The sequence below is a fragment of the Notolabrus celidotus genome, chromosome 2 (assembly GCF_009762535.1).
Source record: "Notolabrus celidotus isolate fNotCel1 chromosome 2, fNotCel1.pri, whole genome shotgun sequence".
NCBI lineage: Eukaryota > Metazoa > Chordata > Actinopteri > Labriformes > Labridae > Notolabrus > Notolabrus celidotus.
The window spans coordinates 18,156,278-18,173,107 of NC_048273.1; the positions used below are offsets into that span (position 1 = coordinate 18,156,278).

Below are 16,830 nucleotides of genomic sequence, written 5' to 3' on the forward strand. Positions count from 1 at the left end.
TCATTGGTCAGTTGGGCTTCAACGTGCGCTGCTATTGGTCAACGTCAGGGTCCGTCATCATGAAGACCCACCTCTACGTGCCAGCTGAGACTCCCAACTCCTGACAAACACAAGGCCTTAATCCTACTTTGATTTGACAACAGCTCACACTCATGCAGTCCAACCTACCTCACAGATTAGTTCAGCGTGTACAAACCGGGGTAATGAACTCACCGTGTAGTATGATAGTAAACCGGCATTGTAGTCCAGGACGAACCAGCGGTACTGCCAACCTTTCATTACGTTGGTCCACTTGCTTAGCGGCCCCTCCATGATGGACGCCATCTTTACAATACGCTACGGCTGAGCTGGGGAGGAGTCGGATAAGGTGTGGGCAGGCGTCACGGGGTGGATGCTGCTGCTGCTGATGCACCCCATATCAGTGATGCCTCAATGTCCCATACAGCAGGAGTTCCCAAAGTGTGGGTTGGGACCCCCTGGAGTGTCTTAAGACCCAAATGGGGGGTCATGAGATGTCTTCCAGAATGTTTTTTTTTTTAGATAAGATAAGATATACTTTATTTGATCTCCCATTGGGGGAAATTATTTTGTTACAGCAGCTTACAACATGGGACAGGGGAATACAACAGTGTAGTTCAAAATATAATAACAATAATAATAGTAATGATAAAATAAAATAGATCAAAGTAAAATATTGTAAACATTACAGATATTTACACACTATCTACACTTCTATCTGATGAATAGATAGTGATGTTATTGCACAGATAAAATTGCACCAGATTATTATACTTACATGTCAGGGGAGATACCATGATCAAGAAGGTGGCTCACCGAGGGCGACGCTCAGCCATTGCACTCCGGTTATGCTGACCCCTGTAAATTCCCCAAATGTGGGAATCTCGACTGCATAATTTGTGCTCATGGGAGACTAGGTTCACGCTCTCCCCTTATTCTTTTTTCTAACAAAATGATTTACCCCAATGGATGATCAAATAAAGTACATTGTAAGTTATCTTAAAATAGTAAATTTTACCCATTTTAGTAAAAAAATATCGACAAAAATAGTAGCAAAACTTGAAATAAAAAAATTGAAAATAAAAATGTAATGACTTTTCTGCTTTTCTTTTTGCCAGATGACTCCTTAGTTTAGGATTAGTGAACAGTGAATTATCAAAAGCATCAGTAGGTTAATTCATAAAGGCACAGGAAACGCAGCCACATGCTCATATATATGGTGGCCCTGAAGTGCAAATCACAACGGCAAATCAGAAAACACTATTGCAAATCTAGACCAGTCCAATCAGCGACAAGTCATGTCCCCTGAGGGTACCTACTTCTGCTGTTGTGATTTGCACTTCAGGGCCACCGTACATATAGGTAAGGTAATTTTCTGCAGACCAGCTAAATGAAGCCACATAAAATCACTTTGAGGGACAGTTGGGGTCGCAAGTCTTTGGCATCTATATTTTGGGGGTCGAGGGCTGAGTTTGGGAACCCCTGCCAAACAGTATGTATCAAATGGAAAAAAGTACGAAGACACTTTGTATACCATAAAAAAATTGTCAAGCAAAACCCTCTGCTTGAATGTCCAGTGTCAGTGTTACTGTTTAGGTTTGTTTCTCACTAGACTGTATTTAATATAAATAAATATAATAATATTATACAAAATAGACTTTTAAGACAATTGGTAATAATGCACATATAAGCATTATTATATAGTTGGGGTATGCAGTGGAGCTACTTGATCCTTTTGTAGACTGTTGGGTAGTTTAATGAATAATTATGCAACATTTTGTATTGAATTCACCTTTTGGTTTTCCAATTATTTATCTGTATAGTACGAGTGACTACCGCTGTCCAATATTCAGTTATAAAGACAAATATTTCTCAAGGACTGATCGCTTCACAAGTGATGTTCAGCAATATTAGTCTTCAAATGTCAATTGTTGGTTGCTTCGTTCACGAGGGTAAATTCAACATGCTATCCAAAATCTGGTTTTGTGAAGTGAAGTGTACTTCCCATGTTCCTGGACAGCCATATATAACTATTTTGGGTATAAAAATTGAGATTTGGTCACTGATAATTATCAGTAAAACATTTCAGTGTACTATGACCACCCAACCATCCATCCATTTTTTTCCACTTATCTGGGGTCGGGTCGCGGCGGTAACAAATTGACCACTGTGACCACATTTTTGATAATTCAATCTGGCTGGACTGTTTGTTTGGCATGTCTGAAGATGCAGTGCAGTACGGGGATGCAACTTCTGTATTCAAATATTTAGGGTTGAATTAATTCTAGAGTTTTCTGAGATCGGTCACAGACTTGAATGTTCATACAAGTTTAAGGCATGTGAATATTTTAACTCACTTTGGGTGCTACATTTGGTACAAGTTGCTAAGTTGAGTTACAACCTTTTAAAGTACCAAGCTCTAGGATGTTGCTCTCCACCATCAGTGATTTTAGCCAGCTGAGGAAGTTTAGGTCAGAAAAAGACCTATGTGCACAGTTTGATATTATTTTGAAGCATGTGAAGGCAGATTTTCTGGTAGGAAGAAGAGAAGTTGAAAAAGAGAAAGCCTTAAATATTCTATCTTGTCTTCCTGTACTCAAGTGACAGCTACCTTTGTGTACAGTGAAATATTAAAGCTCTAAAGAATGTTAATACCCTTATGCTTTACATTATCTGATGGGACCAAATTAAGACTTTTGTTTTGGAAGGAAGTTCACTAGGTTTAAATATGTAGAAACTGCAAATATTTAAAAAGTATATTATTTAAAAAATAAATGTGTTGATGCAATCATCTGCTCATCATAATACATTTCACAGCTGACATGGTGATATTTTGAGGCCAAAAACCAAAAAGTACTCATCAATATCTTTATTATTTACAATAGGCTTAACACTGATAAGCAAAACTTCACAGTAATATTACGTGAACTTTAAATAAAAAACAAAACAAAAAACATAAAATATATGTTTTGTACAATAAAAAAAAGTTAATGTTAACATCTTTGCCCTGTTTAGATTCACATATTCCATTGCTGTATGTGTTGGATTACATTGCACTCGTACAACTGAAGAAGTGGCCTTTGGTATAATGACGTGTACACACGGTTCTTCAGAGCTGTTCTCCAAAACAGGGAGACTGAAAACAGATACACAGAATAGATACATGCAACATAAAGACAGAAAATGTAGAAGACTGGTCATGAGAACAAGCAGACATTTGTGGTCAGATTAAACATGAAACGTGATGAGATTTGTGGGATAAAAACAAACAAAATTGCTACCAAATTAAGTCATTGAAGGTTTACAACTTTATTGCTGTAAAAATAAAGTCAGGACTTGAGATGTGTTTGATTCCGTGAGGTGACACTTTTTCTTTGATAAGGCTTTTTGGGAAACCTGCTGCAGATATGCATGAAAAATCAACAGAAACCGGCCAGGCAAAGAGGCCTGACTGGTGCTAGGCTATTATGACAAACATTGTTGTGTAGTCAGATTGAAAAAAACAACAACAACAGAGCAGCTTGTGTTTAGTGTAGCAGACTCATGTGTGAGACGACACAGAAACGGGGTTTGGCCTCAAAGGGATGGTCTTTGTATCTTAAATAACAATCTCAATTGACAAAGTGCACCTTCTGGTTTTCAAGTTTGACCTTTAACCTCCAAATGAAAGAAATGTTTGCTGTAATAACCTCCACATTGAGATGTAATGTGAAAGAAAGATGAAACAAATGTTCTGATGATTGACTTTGCCGTGGCTGTGAATTATCGCAGTGAAAGTGTTCTGTACATAAACTATTTGTTCACAAAAAGGCACCAAGAATCACAAGAAAGCATGATGGCATTTTCAGTCTGTGTTACTTGAAACTCACAGTGAATAAAATTAATCATCAGTTAGTCTCAAAGGATACTGTTTGGCAAGAAACTGGACATTTATACTGATGCACAAGAACATAAAATGATATGAAACTCACCAGAAAACAAGTTTACTTGTCAATTAATCAAGTGTCATTAACAGGCAATTTGAAAGTGTTATGGACCTGCAGTGTTTACAGATTACATTGTGTGTCATTACATGTGTCAAAGAAGCGATGTGTCTGAGGCCTTATCCAGTGTACATTAAGATGTGAGCCAAAGTGAAGAAAATAAGATCATCTGTGATATGTGTCTCTGTACACAGTTTTTCTTGCTCAAAAGAACAGAGCAGCTGTTTCTGGACTAAAATATTGATGTGACCAAAATTAGAAAGTATGGGCCAATAAAAAAAAATTCTAATAAATATAAGAAAAATAATAAATGGCACCTTAAGATATTAAAGAGTCATGCAGATGGACATTCAACCGGATACAGAACGGAAGAATAATACATTCATAAAGCAGATATTCAGATCTGGGTGGATGAGCCTCAGTCTTGTGATACATCTCTTCCGTCAAAAACATTGCTCTTTATGCTATAAGCACACATAAATCTTTTGTTTCCTGGATGTGAAATAAATCAAATATTTACATAACTTTTCTCTCAAAATAGGTCTGTGCTTTTAATAAAAAAACAGGAATAATTTAAAATTCAAGTTCATACATAGACATTCTAAAAAGCATTTTTCTCTTTGAATCAAATAATGTACAAATTGCTCATGTGCTGAAGACATACTGCAGTTTGTTTGTTGAGAGATCAGTACTGTGTGATTCATGTAAAGTAGGTCTCTGCGTTGCGCAGTGTTCATACATTGAAGTATTTGAGGCACTGAGGCCATGACAAGGCTACAGGGAATCCAGCACTGTCCATTCTCAAAAGGACACTTATAGAAATACTGTCCCAGTTCACCTGCTCATGCGCTACCCTGTGCTCTCCCTCTCCCCTCACTCTTTAACGCTTCATGATACAAGGAAGAAATGTAGTGTGCAAGGACGACTGGACATGATTATTGAAATGCTGTAGGGGAAAGGGGGTTTCCCCACCCTTTATGTGGCACTGTGTTAGGTTGTGAACATCAGCTGTGTCACTGTAGCGAAGAAAAATGCTGTGCATATGATAAGACAGCCCACATTCACTCATTGTTCTTTAGATATGTGGGGAATCAACTAAATAGATTATGTAATCTTTTCTTAATGATAAGCCTGTATTTGGTATTACTGTGAGTCATCGCTTCGTCTGATCATATTTACATGCTTAAAATGCACAAAACTTTCAACTAAATGATCCCTTCAGTTCTCTTCTGAGCAGTCTCACCTTGCGTGGACTTGTGGGAATGTCAACATCAAAAGAGTTGTTTATTCTCTAAAGATTATTCTGAAAAGAAGGCCTAAATCTGTAGCAACACAAGCAGGTTTTACCAGCTTCCACCTAAAATACTGTCAGTTACAGTCTACTGAAAGAAACAAAAAAGAAGTGTTAAATTGAGACCCCATAACCTTGAATCATAGTGAATCCTGATATATATGTTGCTTCCAATCATTTCGACATTGCAATGGCTTAAAAAATGGCTTATGGTCACTCAGTTCCCCAGACACTGAGCTGAATACTTTCAACAAAGTTCACCAAACTGATTAATCACTCTCTTGTGAAACACTGCCGGGCTTCAGTAAAATCAGTTTAGTATTCTCAGTAAATCTGGGATTAACCAGCATGTTTCTCACTCAGTATATGACAGACTGACAGATAAGCAGAATGAGCTTCGACTTTACAAACTCTCTGGGTCGGCTACACACAGCTGATACACTCGACATTCATTTAACAGAGACGCCTTAAAACACGGCCAGGTGGAGACATGGGTCTAAACATTTCAAACCACATTTAGTTTGGTATAAACATTTCTCAATATGTACAGATCAGAGCAAAATTAGTGTCCACACTGGCATTTTATGAAACTGTTGTTTGTAAACAATGAAAAGAATACATTTTGTAGTGATTTCTCTGAGGTACTGAAGAGATTCGTCTCATTTCGTTCCCCAAAAAAAGCTGTTGATAAAACCGGAAACATAAAAAAGGGAATTAAAGTAATCTGTCGGGTAGATGAAGGTGACAGTGGGCGTCACAGTGGCTACCTCTGCACTACGTCGCTAATCTCTTTTATACAGCCGTGCAGGTTGTCCAGTACAGTGTTGGACCCCACACTGCTCAGCCCTCCGCCTCCTGATGACGAGGCCCGCAATTCCTGCAGACTGAGCTCCAGCTTCCCCACCGCCTCCCGGAAGGCAAATTTGTTCCTCATCTGAGGGATGCAGTCCACGTAACCTGAGCAGTAGTCGAGCAGCTGGTGGCCAGCGTCCAGCACCTGGCTGCTGGCGGGGCTTTCAGAACTGGCGTGGAGCGCGCTGCTCAGGCACTCGGCACACTCCAGCAGGGCTTCACGGCTGACACGCTCCAAGGGCACACGCTCTGCCTGCTGCCTGGTTCTCCGCAGAGCCACTTTGGAACCTGCAGATGACGCTGTGTGCGCGGAGGAGACAGTGTTGGTGGCTCCGTTGGCCATTTTGGTGGGAGTTGTGTTTGTGGTGGCAGAGCAGGGCGTGGGTAAGAAGGGGGAAGATGCAGGAGGCACTTGTGGTGGTGGCACTGACGGTCTGCCCGTCGTTGCTCCTCCTGACGTCCGCCCTGACCTATGACCTTTCAATGTGTCTCCATTTACTTCTATGGTTGCTACTCCTACCTGCTCCTCTCCGTCGCCGCTGTATGAGTGTTGTAGGCTGCGCAAAGTGGGAGGAGGAGGCGGCGCACATTTGGGTTTCACAAGCCGTGGCCTGTCCCGATCTGCTTGGTGTTCAGACAGCAGTTTAAAGCGGTTCCCCTGAGAGTCTAACCCGACAAGGTGCACGTCAGCTGGGCTGTGCTTCAGCGTGGGAGAGATCAGGACAGGAACTTTGTGGTTGTGAGTTGGTGCACCAGCTGATGAAGCACTCGAACTAGAAGTCTTAGAGGGAGACGGCCAACTCTGCTGCCTGTCCAGACCTCCCTGGCTCTCCTCTCTGCCATCCCTGACCCGAGACAGACTGTCCGATTCCCCCACCTCCCCCCCAACCCCTGGTGCCCTCACCCCTGCAGCAGTGCCCCGGGGTAGTAGTTTGGCTTTGGGCCTTTCCCTGATCTGTGCGGTGCCCTCATCCATCCTCCTCAGCAGAGATTCTGAGGGCCGTGCGGCCCCGTTCTCTGGCTGGGAGGTTGTAGAGGCAGTCCTCTCCAGAGGGGGTTTAGCACTGCGGTTTCTGGGTAGAGTCAGAGCCATTCGCTCCAGGTCAGGCAACCCGGCTGACATAGAGGAGGTAGAATTGGACCTAGGGAAGGGTTTGGGCCCTCCAGCTACACTCCCACTCTCCTCTGAAGAGGCTGTCTTTCCTGTCCGTAGCCCCAGGGTCTTTTTGATAAGTCTAGGTGTGAAAAAACCAGCCAACCCACTCCAACTGCTGCCAGACACCTGTGAACCAAACCCCCCACTAGAGGGTTTCTGTCCAAAAGCAGCTCCGCAGCAGCGTGACTGACCCTGGGCAGGCTCCCCGTGAGAGTGAGAGGGAGAGGCAGAGAAGCCACCGATACTGTCCGACTGGGGTAGGGGAGGAGGGGCGCTGAAATCAGCGGTGGGCTCGTATTTTTTATGAGGCTGCGTTTCCATCTCCCGGAATGAACTGCTCCTTTTCGGGGGTGTCGGAAGGTTATGTTGGAGCTGAGAGGACGGTGATGAAGAAGAAGAGGACGAAGAGGAAGATTTTTTCTTTATGAAAGAGCTAAAGAAGCCAGTCTTGCGGTCTCGTGTAAATGTGCCCATATCCTGTGTGTCTTCTAAAAGGCTGGCAGGGGACTTATCTCTGGGCTGCTGTTTTCTAGGCAGAGCTGGGGAGCTGCCTGATCGACCCTCCCCGCCTAACAACGTAGACGCCCAGCCTGCAAAGAGAAGAGAGAACCTTATTAAAACTATGCAGTACAGCTGGGCTGAGGTCAGCAAAATTACATCCATCTTTGTTAAAAGGCTGTTTAATTTCTCATGAGAAACAGGTTATAAGAACACTCTCATTATGCTTATACATTTATGTCACTCATTTCATGCTGTAGTAATGAGATAGACTGTTCCCTTTCTCCCTTAAAGCTCTTCTCTACTCCAGGGAATTCTCCTGAGAACTCTTCTGAATAATGAAAAAGCTTTTCAGAAAAAGAGGATGAAAGTTTTAAGACCTGCCAGTCAGGCGCATGCTCATACTAATTCAATGAGTTAAAAGTTTCTCTTGTTAAAGCATGCCATACAGATACTGCACAACCCCTGATACAAGGAGGACTGCTGCTCAATGAGGATGATATAGTTTAAATTTTTTGCCGGGCTTTGAAAAAATAAGAAAAGGGAGCAAATTTGCTTGTAAATTAAAATACATACAAACAAAAAATAAGGCCACATATTAGTCATCAACATGAAGTCAGACAATAAGGACTGGGGATGTTTTAGTTGCATTTTATGTTCTGTGACATTATGTAACATTATGCATACTGTCAGTCACACCTTTTATTGACTATGAGTTAATAAGCTGTGCATGCTTGACTGGAGAGGACTTATGTTCATGGACTCAAACAAAAGAGTTAAAGACACTGGACACAGTAGTGTAAAAGAGATGATAAAGAAGGTGGGACAGGACAAAGACAGGGACAGACTGAGGTCTTCAAAAAACAGAAAAATAAACAGATGAACAAAGTTTTTATTCTTGAAATTAAACAAATAAATAAGGAATAACTTAAACAAGACAAGACAAACAACAGACAACATTGTGGAAATTTAATGGTAGGGTTAGAAAATATGAATACACAAATGTTACCAAGAATTGATTGGGGAATAGGAATTAAACTATTACAGATAATTGGTTCCATAGATATGTGCTTGCCACAAGGACAAATGGTTTAACTGACTACTACATGATTTATAAATATATTTATATAGTGTATATACATTCTGGAGTGTTTGTGACATATTAGTGATCCGTGTGGTTTACATGTATCACATGATGAATGAGGTGAAACCACTTTTGTCATGTTTTAGGAACCAGAAAGACTTGAATATTACTATTAGTATGTTATCTTCTTCTCACAGAACTTGAGTGTTTTCTTGGGGCTCTTTTAATAATTGTTTAATGAAATGGACATGACGAGTAAGATGACATGGAGGAACAAAAAGAAGCCTCTCGGTTCAGACAGCACCGGATGACATCACTTCTTGCACCAGTGGTCAGTTGGGGGAAGGAAAATGACGGCTCTTCTTTTCAAACGGCGAGCTCTGCGGCGCTGCAGTGTGCTCTGTGCATCGGCGACTTCCGGGGTACCTGCAGACTTATAATGTGGTGCGTTTGACTGGTTGGTGGCAAGGTAGGCGTGTCGGGCTGTACCTGAGTGACTGTGCGTGCTGTGGTCAGACCGTCCGTCAAGTCCACCCTCGATATTTTCCTTGTTTTCTGTGTGCTTGTGGAGTGTGCGAGATTTGGAAGGCAATAGGGGCATGTCGTGACTGAAGGAGTGTAGGGGTCCGCAGTGACCAGAAGAGGCGGTCTTACAAAGCTCCTCTGCCACCTCTATGAAGTACACAAAAAGGGAAAAGCTCAAAAAGGAGGCAGACAACAAATACACATTTTGCCTTTGAAATACACTTACATTTTATTTATGATAATTTAATCTCTATTAAACAAATCAAATTGTTTTGCCAAGTGTAAATTTGACTTTTAAATTATGTTTCACCTTTTTTACTGAAGATACTTAATACTCATTGTTTTCACTTGGACATCACATGGCTCAACAAAATGCTGTTGCTCTGCGAGACAGACTGAGATCCTATCTCTATGCCAGAGGGGGAAAAGTAGAAGCTATAGTACCTTCAGAGATGCTGGAGTCGTGGAACATCGTTTCAAAGGCTTGGTGGATCTCTGCAAATGATGGCCGGTCTAGTGGGCTCCATTGCCAACCTGTTAGGGAGACAGACAAAGACACATGTTATTACAAGTACTCTTTTGGACTATATGTCACCGAACAGCAGTATAGATCGTGTAAATGCATTATTCTTTTTGTTTTAGGCAAATTTAAACACTGTATGGAAGGCATGCAAAGTATGGGGGAAAAAAAATTACAAACACTTTTGCATCCACTTTGTTTACAATTTAGAGCTAGACAAGAGAACTATAACTCACATGCTCGCATGAGTTCATAGACTTTTGGTGGGCATCCTTCAGGCTGTTCCATGCGGTAACCTTTCTCCAGGAGGTCATAGACCTGAGACAGATCAATGCCTGGGTATGGAGACATGCCATAGGTGGCAATTTCCCATAGCAGCACCCCAAATGCTGTGACAGACATTTTTAAAGAGGATCAAACATTAGCACTTAGGAAATAAGCCACAACATAAAAAGATTAAACTATGCATGTGTGTCTTTGCTCACCCCAAACATCAGACTTGATGGAGAAAGTGTTGTATGCGAGGCTCTCTGGTGCAGTCCATTTAATTGGGAACTTGGCCCCAGCATGGGCAGTGTAAGTGTCACCTGTCATCAGCCTGCTCAGGCCAAAGTCAGCAACCTTCACGACATGATTCTCCCCGACCAGGCAATTCCTCGCTGCGAGATCTCTGTAAGAATGAAGGGGGAAACAAGCACAGGTGGAGAAGATAGAGGGGGAGAGGGGGGAACAAGGGGAGAGATGTTAGAATTCTCCGACAAACAAGGTGGGCAAAAATGCAAGGACAGGCATGCACGAACACACAGAGACACGCCTTGTCTATATCCCCTTACCTGTGTATGAAGTTCTTCTTCTCCAGGTATTCCATGGCAGAGGAGATCTGTGTGGCCATGTACAGCAGCACCACAGCATTCACCTCCTCCTTGTCACAATCTCTCAAGTAGTCCAGCAGGTTGCCGTGTGGCATGTACTCTGTCACGATGTAGAAAGGTGGCTCCAGCGTACACACACCTGTGGTAGAGTGAGAAGTTAGTGGTTGTTGGCATATATTTTCAAAAAGTGAGTAAGCAAGCCCCAACCATTTCTGGGTATTTAATCAAATCTAATTTGTAAATTGTTTTGGTTTAAGAGAGGCAAACAATCACCAGCGTACGTGAATACTGACCTAGCAGCTGAACGAGGTTTGGATGTTTCACCTCCTTCATAACGGCTGCCTCTTTCAAAAACTCTTCAACTTCCATAGTGTCCTCCTGTCACAAGGAAAAAAGAAGACTTAATGAGCAGATTGAACATACTTAAGAGCTGGGGACATTTAGCATACAGTATTATTAGTGATAACTAGATGTAATACCCAAAGTATTCCAGCAGGTGGCAATCTACAACCATAATTTCTCCTATGTCAGTCCTCTCCATAACCTCTGATGCTGATACAGTGACCATCAAAAAGAAAATAATAACACTAATATTTCTATAATCAAGACAGTGAAATCAATTACTCATCAGATGGTCTTCCTACCTTTAGTGTTTTCACTGCCACTGTGAGGTTGTACTTTTTCCACACTCCCACATACACCTCCCCATACTGGCCTCCTCCCAGCTTGTGCTTCATGGTGATATCTGTGCGCTCCATCTCCCACTTGTCATGGATGGGTGACACGCCATACACTGTGGGCTTGTTACATTTAGGTGCTGGGTAGTGCAGGGTGGTGACCAGGCCATCAGCTACAGTGGAGTGGTGGTGGACAAGCTCTGCTAGGGTGGCGAAGCGACTTTCTGACGTGACATACACCTAAGAAGAAGAAGGATGGACAGAGTTAATAAAGTGTGTGTAAATCTTGACACGACTGAACTCCAAAATTCTCATTTCCTTCTACCTTTCCATCCGAGGATGTGTTGATCCGATAGTGGTAGACCCTCCCCTCATAGCGGAGAGAAATAGACAGCTGCCCGGGGCTGCTCTCACTTTCCCGGACCAGGAAACTGCCGTTGATGAGGGACGAGAGCAGGTACTCTGCCGCACTACGTGACACGGGCCCATGGTACCAGCTGTGTTTCTCTAGACTGTTGACTGGCGTGATGTAGTTGGACGGCACCCAACCCTGGCCGTTCTTAGAGCGCACTTCACTCCATTCTCCATTCTGGTTGTAGCCAAGAACACGCAGCTTCTCACCTGGAAAGAGGAGGGGCAGTTATGTAAGAATGGATCTCGTAGTGAGGGTTGATTTAAATGCTGAATGGTAAGAGGGATTAAAAATGTAAAAGATAACAGCTTTTTCTTTCACATTGATACTGCTTTGATTTACTTCCCTTTTTTTTTTTTTTTTTTACAAATACTTTAAATTTACATTATAGATGTTGGTTTTCATTGAAAATACTCAGATGGACAGAAACCATAACGAAATTTCTCATTATGTCACATCGATGGTCGTAATGTCTTAATAACAGGTCATAGACGAGAGAAACCAGTCGTGGTGAAACTACATCAAAAGCAGTGGTGCAATGATAGAGCTGGGTGGACTGCATATCTGTCATAGAGGGCTAGGCAGAACTGGGCATGTAGAGACTTGGTCTGTTGTCTCTGTCTGACGTCAGATCAGGAGACACAAAGGAGCAGAGGAGTGGATGTGCTGGAGACAGTGACTGAAGCAGAGAACTGTGGAGGAGGATGGAGGAGACAGAAAAACTAAAACCTCTGCACTTCCAACACACATTTCTTCATCTGTCTTCATTAATTCTTGTTCCTTCCTGAGACTTTTATCCCTTAAACCCTTGAAGTCTTGTAGCACATTTGACAACTACATGGTGTTTTACCGTTTTGGCTAGAAGCTGCCTTGTGTTGTGTAGGGTTAGATATATTTCAGTTTGAGCCAGGTTTAGTAACAGATTAATGTGTTTAAAGGCTTATGAGACTCCAAGCAGTTTATAATACTCAGACAGGATTTTAACTATCACAGTGGTAAGTATTGGATTTTTCATTTTGAGGTAATGAGTAGAAATCCATGGCTCCAATTACACAGTAATCCAACGGCAGTAGAAGTGGCTGCAGTTATCATGCTGAACCCGGTTCAACCTGTATGCTGCTATTTGCTTTCATGACTTGGCAGATAAATGCCTAAAACTGTGAGAAACAGCTTATACTTAACTTGAGCACCAACAGTTGCTGTAGTTAGAAAACAGCCTTTAACGTGTATCCAAACGCCAGAGCTGCAGGTCTTGTTCTTCAAAACCAAACACTCCAAGCTAGCATCCACAGAGTGACATTAAAAAGCGAGGGTTATTCCCCTGATGCCCACCAGTCTATCACTTTCCAGTGTTGAAGTTTTGTCAGCTCTGAAACATTGGCTGCCTTGCTGCGTCACACCAGGAGCCATTAATGTTTAAAGCAAGGCGGCTCTGGCTTGATGAAGAAGCAATGCTCAGCCCCGGACACACCCTGCTAAGCCCCTCTCTGTGCTCAGCCTCTGCCCTGCTGTCCGCATTCACCTGTTATTATCACAGTTGAACATATTCCATATTAACGCAGCATTACAGACATGCTGTGGTGTCTCCATGTGCCGTAGCAGAGAGCCAGGCAGATAGGAAAGTGCATTGAACCCTTGGAGTGCACATGTGCTTGTATACATGTGGGCAGAAATCTCAGTTTCACTCCATGAGTCAGGGTCTAAACATCATTTCCACTCCAGGCAGCTGCAGTGGCTAAAATGATGGATAATTAACACGCCATGGCAAGTCTGATGCTTTAGATCTTTGGAGGAAAAGCCTGGCTGTCTCTAAATAATAGGAGGACATTTTAGGCTCATTACTGGAGCCTACACTTACTTACTTGACCCATTTACGACTGCGGGTAGAGTGTGGAGGTTCAAACTGAAGCATAAGTGTTCGTAATGGCAATGGGAGAAAAAAAAGACAAGACTAGGGCGTCATTGTAACGTCACAGTGTGAACAGGTTTCAAGTGACATAAGTAATTTAGAGTCTGAACATTATTTTCCACCCCTTGACAGGAAGATAATCAAAAATCAAAATATTTGGCTCCATATGATGACCAGATATTAAGAATGAAGTGGCAGAGGAATGTGGCTTGTGTGGGTGGGTGACAAGGCTGGGGCTCAGATACCTGATGATGTCATTACATGGTAAACCTATAGTGGCGGCTTTGTTGACACACCAAATTCCTGGAGCATAACTATGCTTCTACTCATTAAACACTATCCCTAGGAGTAGCCGACCTGCCAATCACATGTCACTGCCTTTAGGAGTCCCTCTGTTCTCTTGTAACACATGTGAACAGTTTGTCCTCAGGAAGGTGTGGATGATCAGTGACAAATCCAAACAGGAGTATGATTACGTAGCTGAGCAACGACCTTCATAATGATAAATAGAAAGGGTGTAGTGGTGTTACAAGTCTTGTTCTAGCCATTACTATGATATAATAATAGTCAGACCACAAATAAATCAGCTGTTGAATTGTAGAATCAATTTACAGAGAATCTGAAGTATTAAAAGAACACAGGAAACAAGGTACCTTTGGTGATGCTGAGTGTGTTGTCTCCGCTGGCGACAAAGTCATAAAGTGCAACAAAGAGGTTCGGGTCGCTCTCGGCCGCCCCCAGTAGGTTTTCTTTGGAGCTCCAGCGCACCGCCTCCGTCAGGGCCGCAGAGTCCAGGCCGAATGGCCGGTGGAGAGCTTCTGGAGGAAGATGAAGGTAAAAGGGTCGGGGAGAGAGACAGAGAGAGAGAGAGAGAGGAAAAGTATTAGACTCGGGAAGGAATTTTGTGAGGTTAGCCGAGTGGTAGGACTAATATCCTCGAGCCAAATGGTAAAGATTGAATTCTCCATAATCCTAAGGGTCCATTTGGCAGATATTCTACCTGTCTGTCCAGGCGGTTTCCCCTGCCTGAGCCCCGTGTGGAGATGCTGGCCGCTCAAAGCCGCCCACTCTTCCTCAAAACTGCTGTTTGCCTGCAGGCACCTCAAAAGCATCACTTTAACAAAACCACTCACTGAAGAGAACTGTTACCACTTCATACAGAGACCTGACGTGTCGAGCACAAGCCAGGTGAGATCTGAAGTGGGAGGGTTTGCGTGTCGGTGTATATACAAAGAGAAAGAGGGAGGAGCTAAGACACTGAGAACAGCCAGATTCTCTCTCTCTGCACAGTTTGCAGTGATTACCATAGCTACGCAACACACCCACAGACACACAATGATGAACGAGTACATGCGTAGCTAACAAGCGCTACACTCAACAGCTGCTGCCAAAGTCCCTGCATGTCTGAACAGCTGCTGAGCGGGTGAGAGAGCAGGAGAGTGAAGGAGAGGGGATGGAGAATGAAGATCTAGGATTCAGAAAACTTTTAAATAAGACATTTATTTTTTAACATTGTAATGTGTTTTTTTCTTTCATCAAAGTTAGTTGAGAGCAGATTCAAACACTGACTGAGGGATCTTAAGCATTTTGAATTTTCAACATGCATGCAAAAAGGTTTAATTATCTTTTGTGTCAACGCAAAGCGGCAGCTGCTATCCTACAACAATCCCAGATAGATTAAGTACTGTTCTTTGATTTTGAAGGCTGCAGTTTGTGGTGGGATTATTTAGGATTGCATTCTGCTGAGTAGTGTTAATAATTAAAACAGCAGAGAAGAAAAAATTACACAAAAATGACGTCTACACTATGAACAGAGGTGATATGGATTCATATTTAAATATGAATCCACTCGCTCCCTCAGGTCTTCCTCCTCCCTCCACCTCTCTGTGCCCTCTGCCCGTCTCAGCACCATGGGGAGCAGAGCTTTCAGTCGCTCTGCTGCCCAACTCTGGAACTCACTCCCACCAGACATCAGAAATATTGACTCTGAACCCCTCTTCAAATCAGAACTCAAAACCCATCTGTTCCAATCTGCATTCTGTTTAATTTCCACTGCTTCATTTTAACTTGGTGTTACTTTGCTTGTTGTTTTTATTTATTTTATCGTGTTATTTTATTTATTGTGTTTCAATCCCTCTGTAAAGTAGCCTTGAGTGTTAAGAAACGTGCTTTTGAATAAAATGCATAATTATGATTACTATAAATAGCAGATGCAAGAAAAATAAGTGAATTAGACAAACTCCCACAGTCATTATGACATTATCAGGGTTCCCACTGTTTTCCAGAGACCATTTTCCAGGACATTTCCAGGACATTTTCATTGATAATCAAGCTGGTATGACCGTCTAAATTTAGTTCCTAATTTAGGTCCTAAATAGTCTAATATGTTCCTCTCAGTGGAAGTCTACATTGAAAAACATGTAGTCTATGGCTATCAATGGAATCGTCTCTTACATTCTTAAAAATTATGGCAAATTGATAATAGAATAATGCAACCACAGCTGTACAGCACTTCACTTTATTAGTGCAACCAAGTAACAATGATGGGCAACATCTCAGCTTTCACTTTTCTCAAAAAATATAAAATGAGCTAAGTAAAAAAGAGAAGAGCCTGCAAAGGAATCAGGAAGCTGCCTTACTGAAATAATTAAATAATAATAATGATCAGAGGATCATTGCATTAATGACCTAAATAGAACTGAATGACATAAATGGCCACAAATGTTTCTCAACTCAACTCAAACTCAAAATATACCTGCTTCATCATGATATTCATCCTGCTAAGTGGTCGATATAAAACAAAGCAAATGTCACGTTTTTTTATTAGAGTTACCGTAAACTCTGAAAAAATCTCACCGGTGTAAAGATGCACTCTGTATTTGAAGATCTCTCAGAGGTTTAAAAAAATGTAAACTGTCTTCCTGCATGGCGATGTCTATTATGATCAGCGATGTCTACAACGTGGAGTTTCTGTGCAGCTGTGTCGCTCTTTTTGTTCCGTTTGTTTTCACTATCGGGAGTTTGCACTCCTAC

At 42.2% G+C, this 16,830-nt stretch overlaps 2 protein-coding genes and 1 non-coding gene across 5 annotated transcripts in view; 1 reads left to right on the top strand and 2 right to left on the bottom strand.

The window, feature by feature from the left end:
* The window catches only part of osbpl9 (oxysterol binding protein-like 9), a 37,256-nt gene extending 36,872 nt beyond the window's left edge, over positions 1-384 (bottom strand). For both annotated transcript variants that reach the window (XM_034709368.1, XM_034709353.1), the window contains exon 1: positions 214-384. In XM_034709368.1, coding sequence (XP_034565259.1) covers positions 214-324 — 111 coding nt within the window. In that variant the 5' untranslated portion in view covers positions 325-384. The remainder of the gene's footprint in view (positions 1-213) is intronic.
* Positions 385-788: 404 nt separating this feature from the next.
* Positions 789-950, top strand: LOC117808577. Its single transcript, XR_004630372.1, has one exon. It is a non-coding gene; the product is annotated as a U1 spliceosomal RNA (small nuclear RNA).
* Positions 951-3,311: 2,361 nt separating this feature from the next.
* Positions 3,312-16,830, bottom strand: part of abl2 (c-abl oncogene 2, non-receptor tyrosine kinase) — a 30,739-nt gene continuing 17,220 nt past the window's right edge. The window contains exons 2-11 of one of the 2 annotated variants that reach the window (XM_034705068.1): positions 14,451-14,612; positions 11,802-12,097; positions 11,444-11,716; positions 11,093-11,177; positions 10,761-10,938; positions 10,413-10,597; positions 10,164-10,316; positions 9,852-9,941; positions 9,372-9,554; positions 3,312-7,890 (exon numbers count right to left, since the gene is read on the bottom strand). In XM_034705068.1, coding sequence (XP_034560959.1) covers positions 6,056-7,890; positions 9,372-9,554; positions 9,852-9,941; positions 10,164-10,316; positions 10,413-10,597; positions 10,761-10,938; positions 11,093-11,177; positions 11,444-11,716; positions 11,802-12,097; positions 14,451-14,612 — 3,440 coding nt within the window. In that variant the 3' untranslated portion in view covers positions 3,312-6,055. Of the gene's footprint in view, positions 7,891-9,371; positions 9,555-9,851; positions 9,942-10,163; positions 10,317-10,412; positions 10,598-10,760; positions 10,939-11,092; positions 11,178-11,443; positions 11,717-11,801; positions 12,098-14,450; positions 14,616-16,830 lie in introns of both variants that reach the window. The other variant, XM_034705062.1, reaches the window with a different exon arrangement.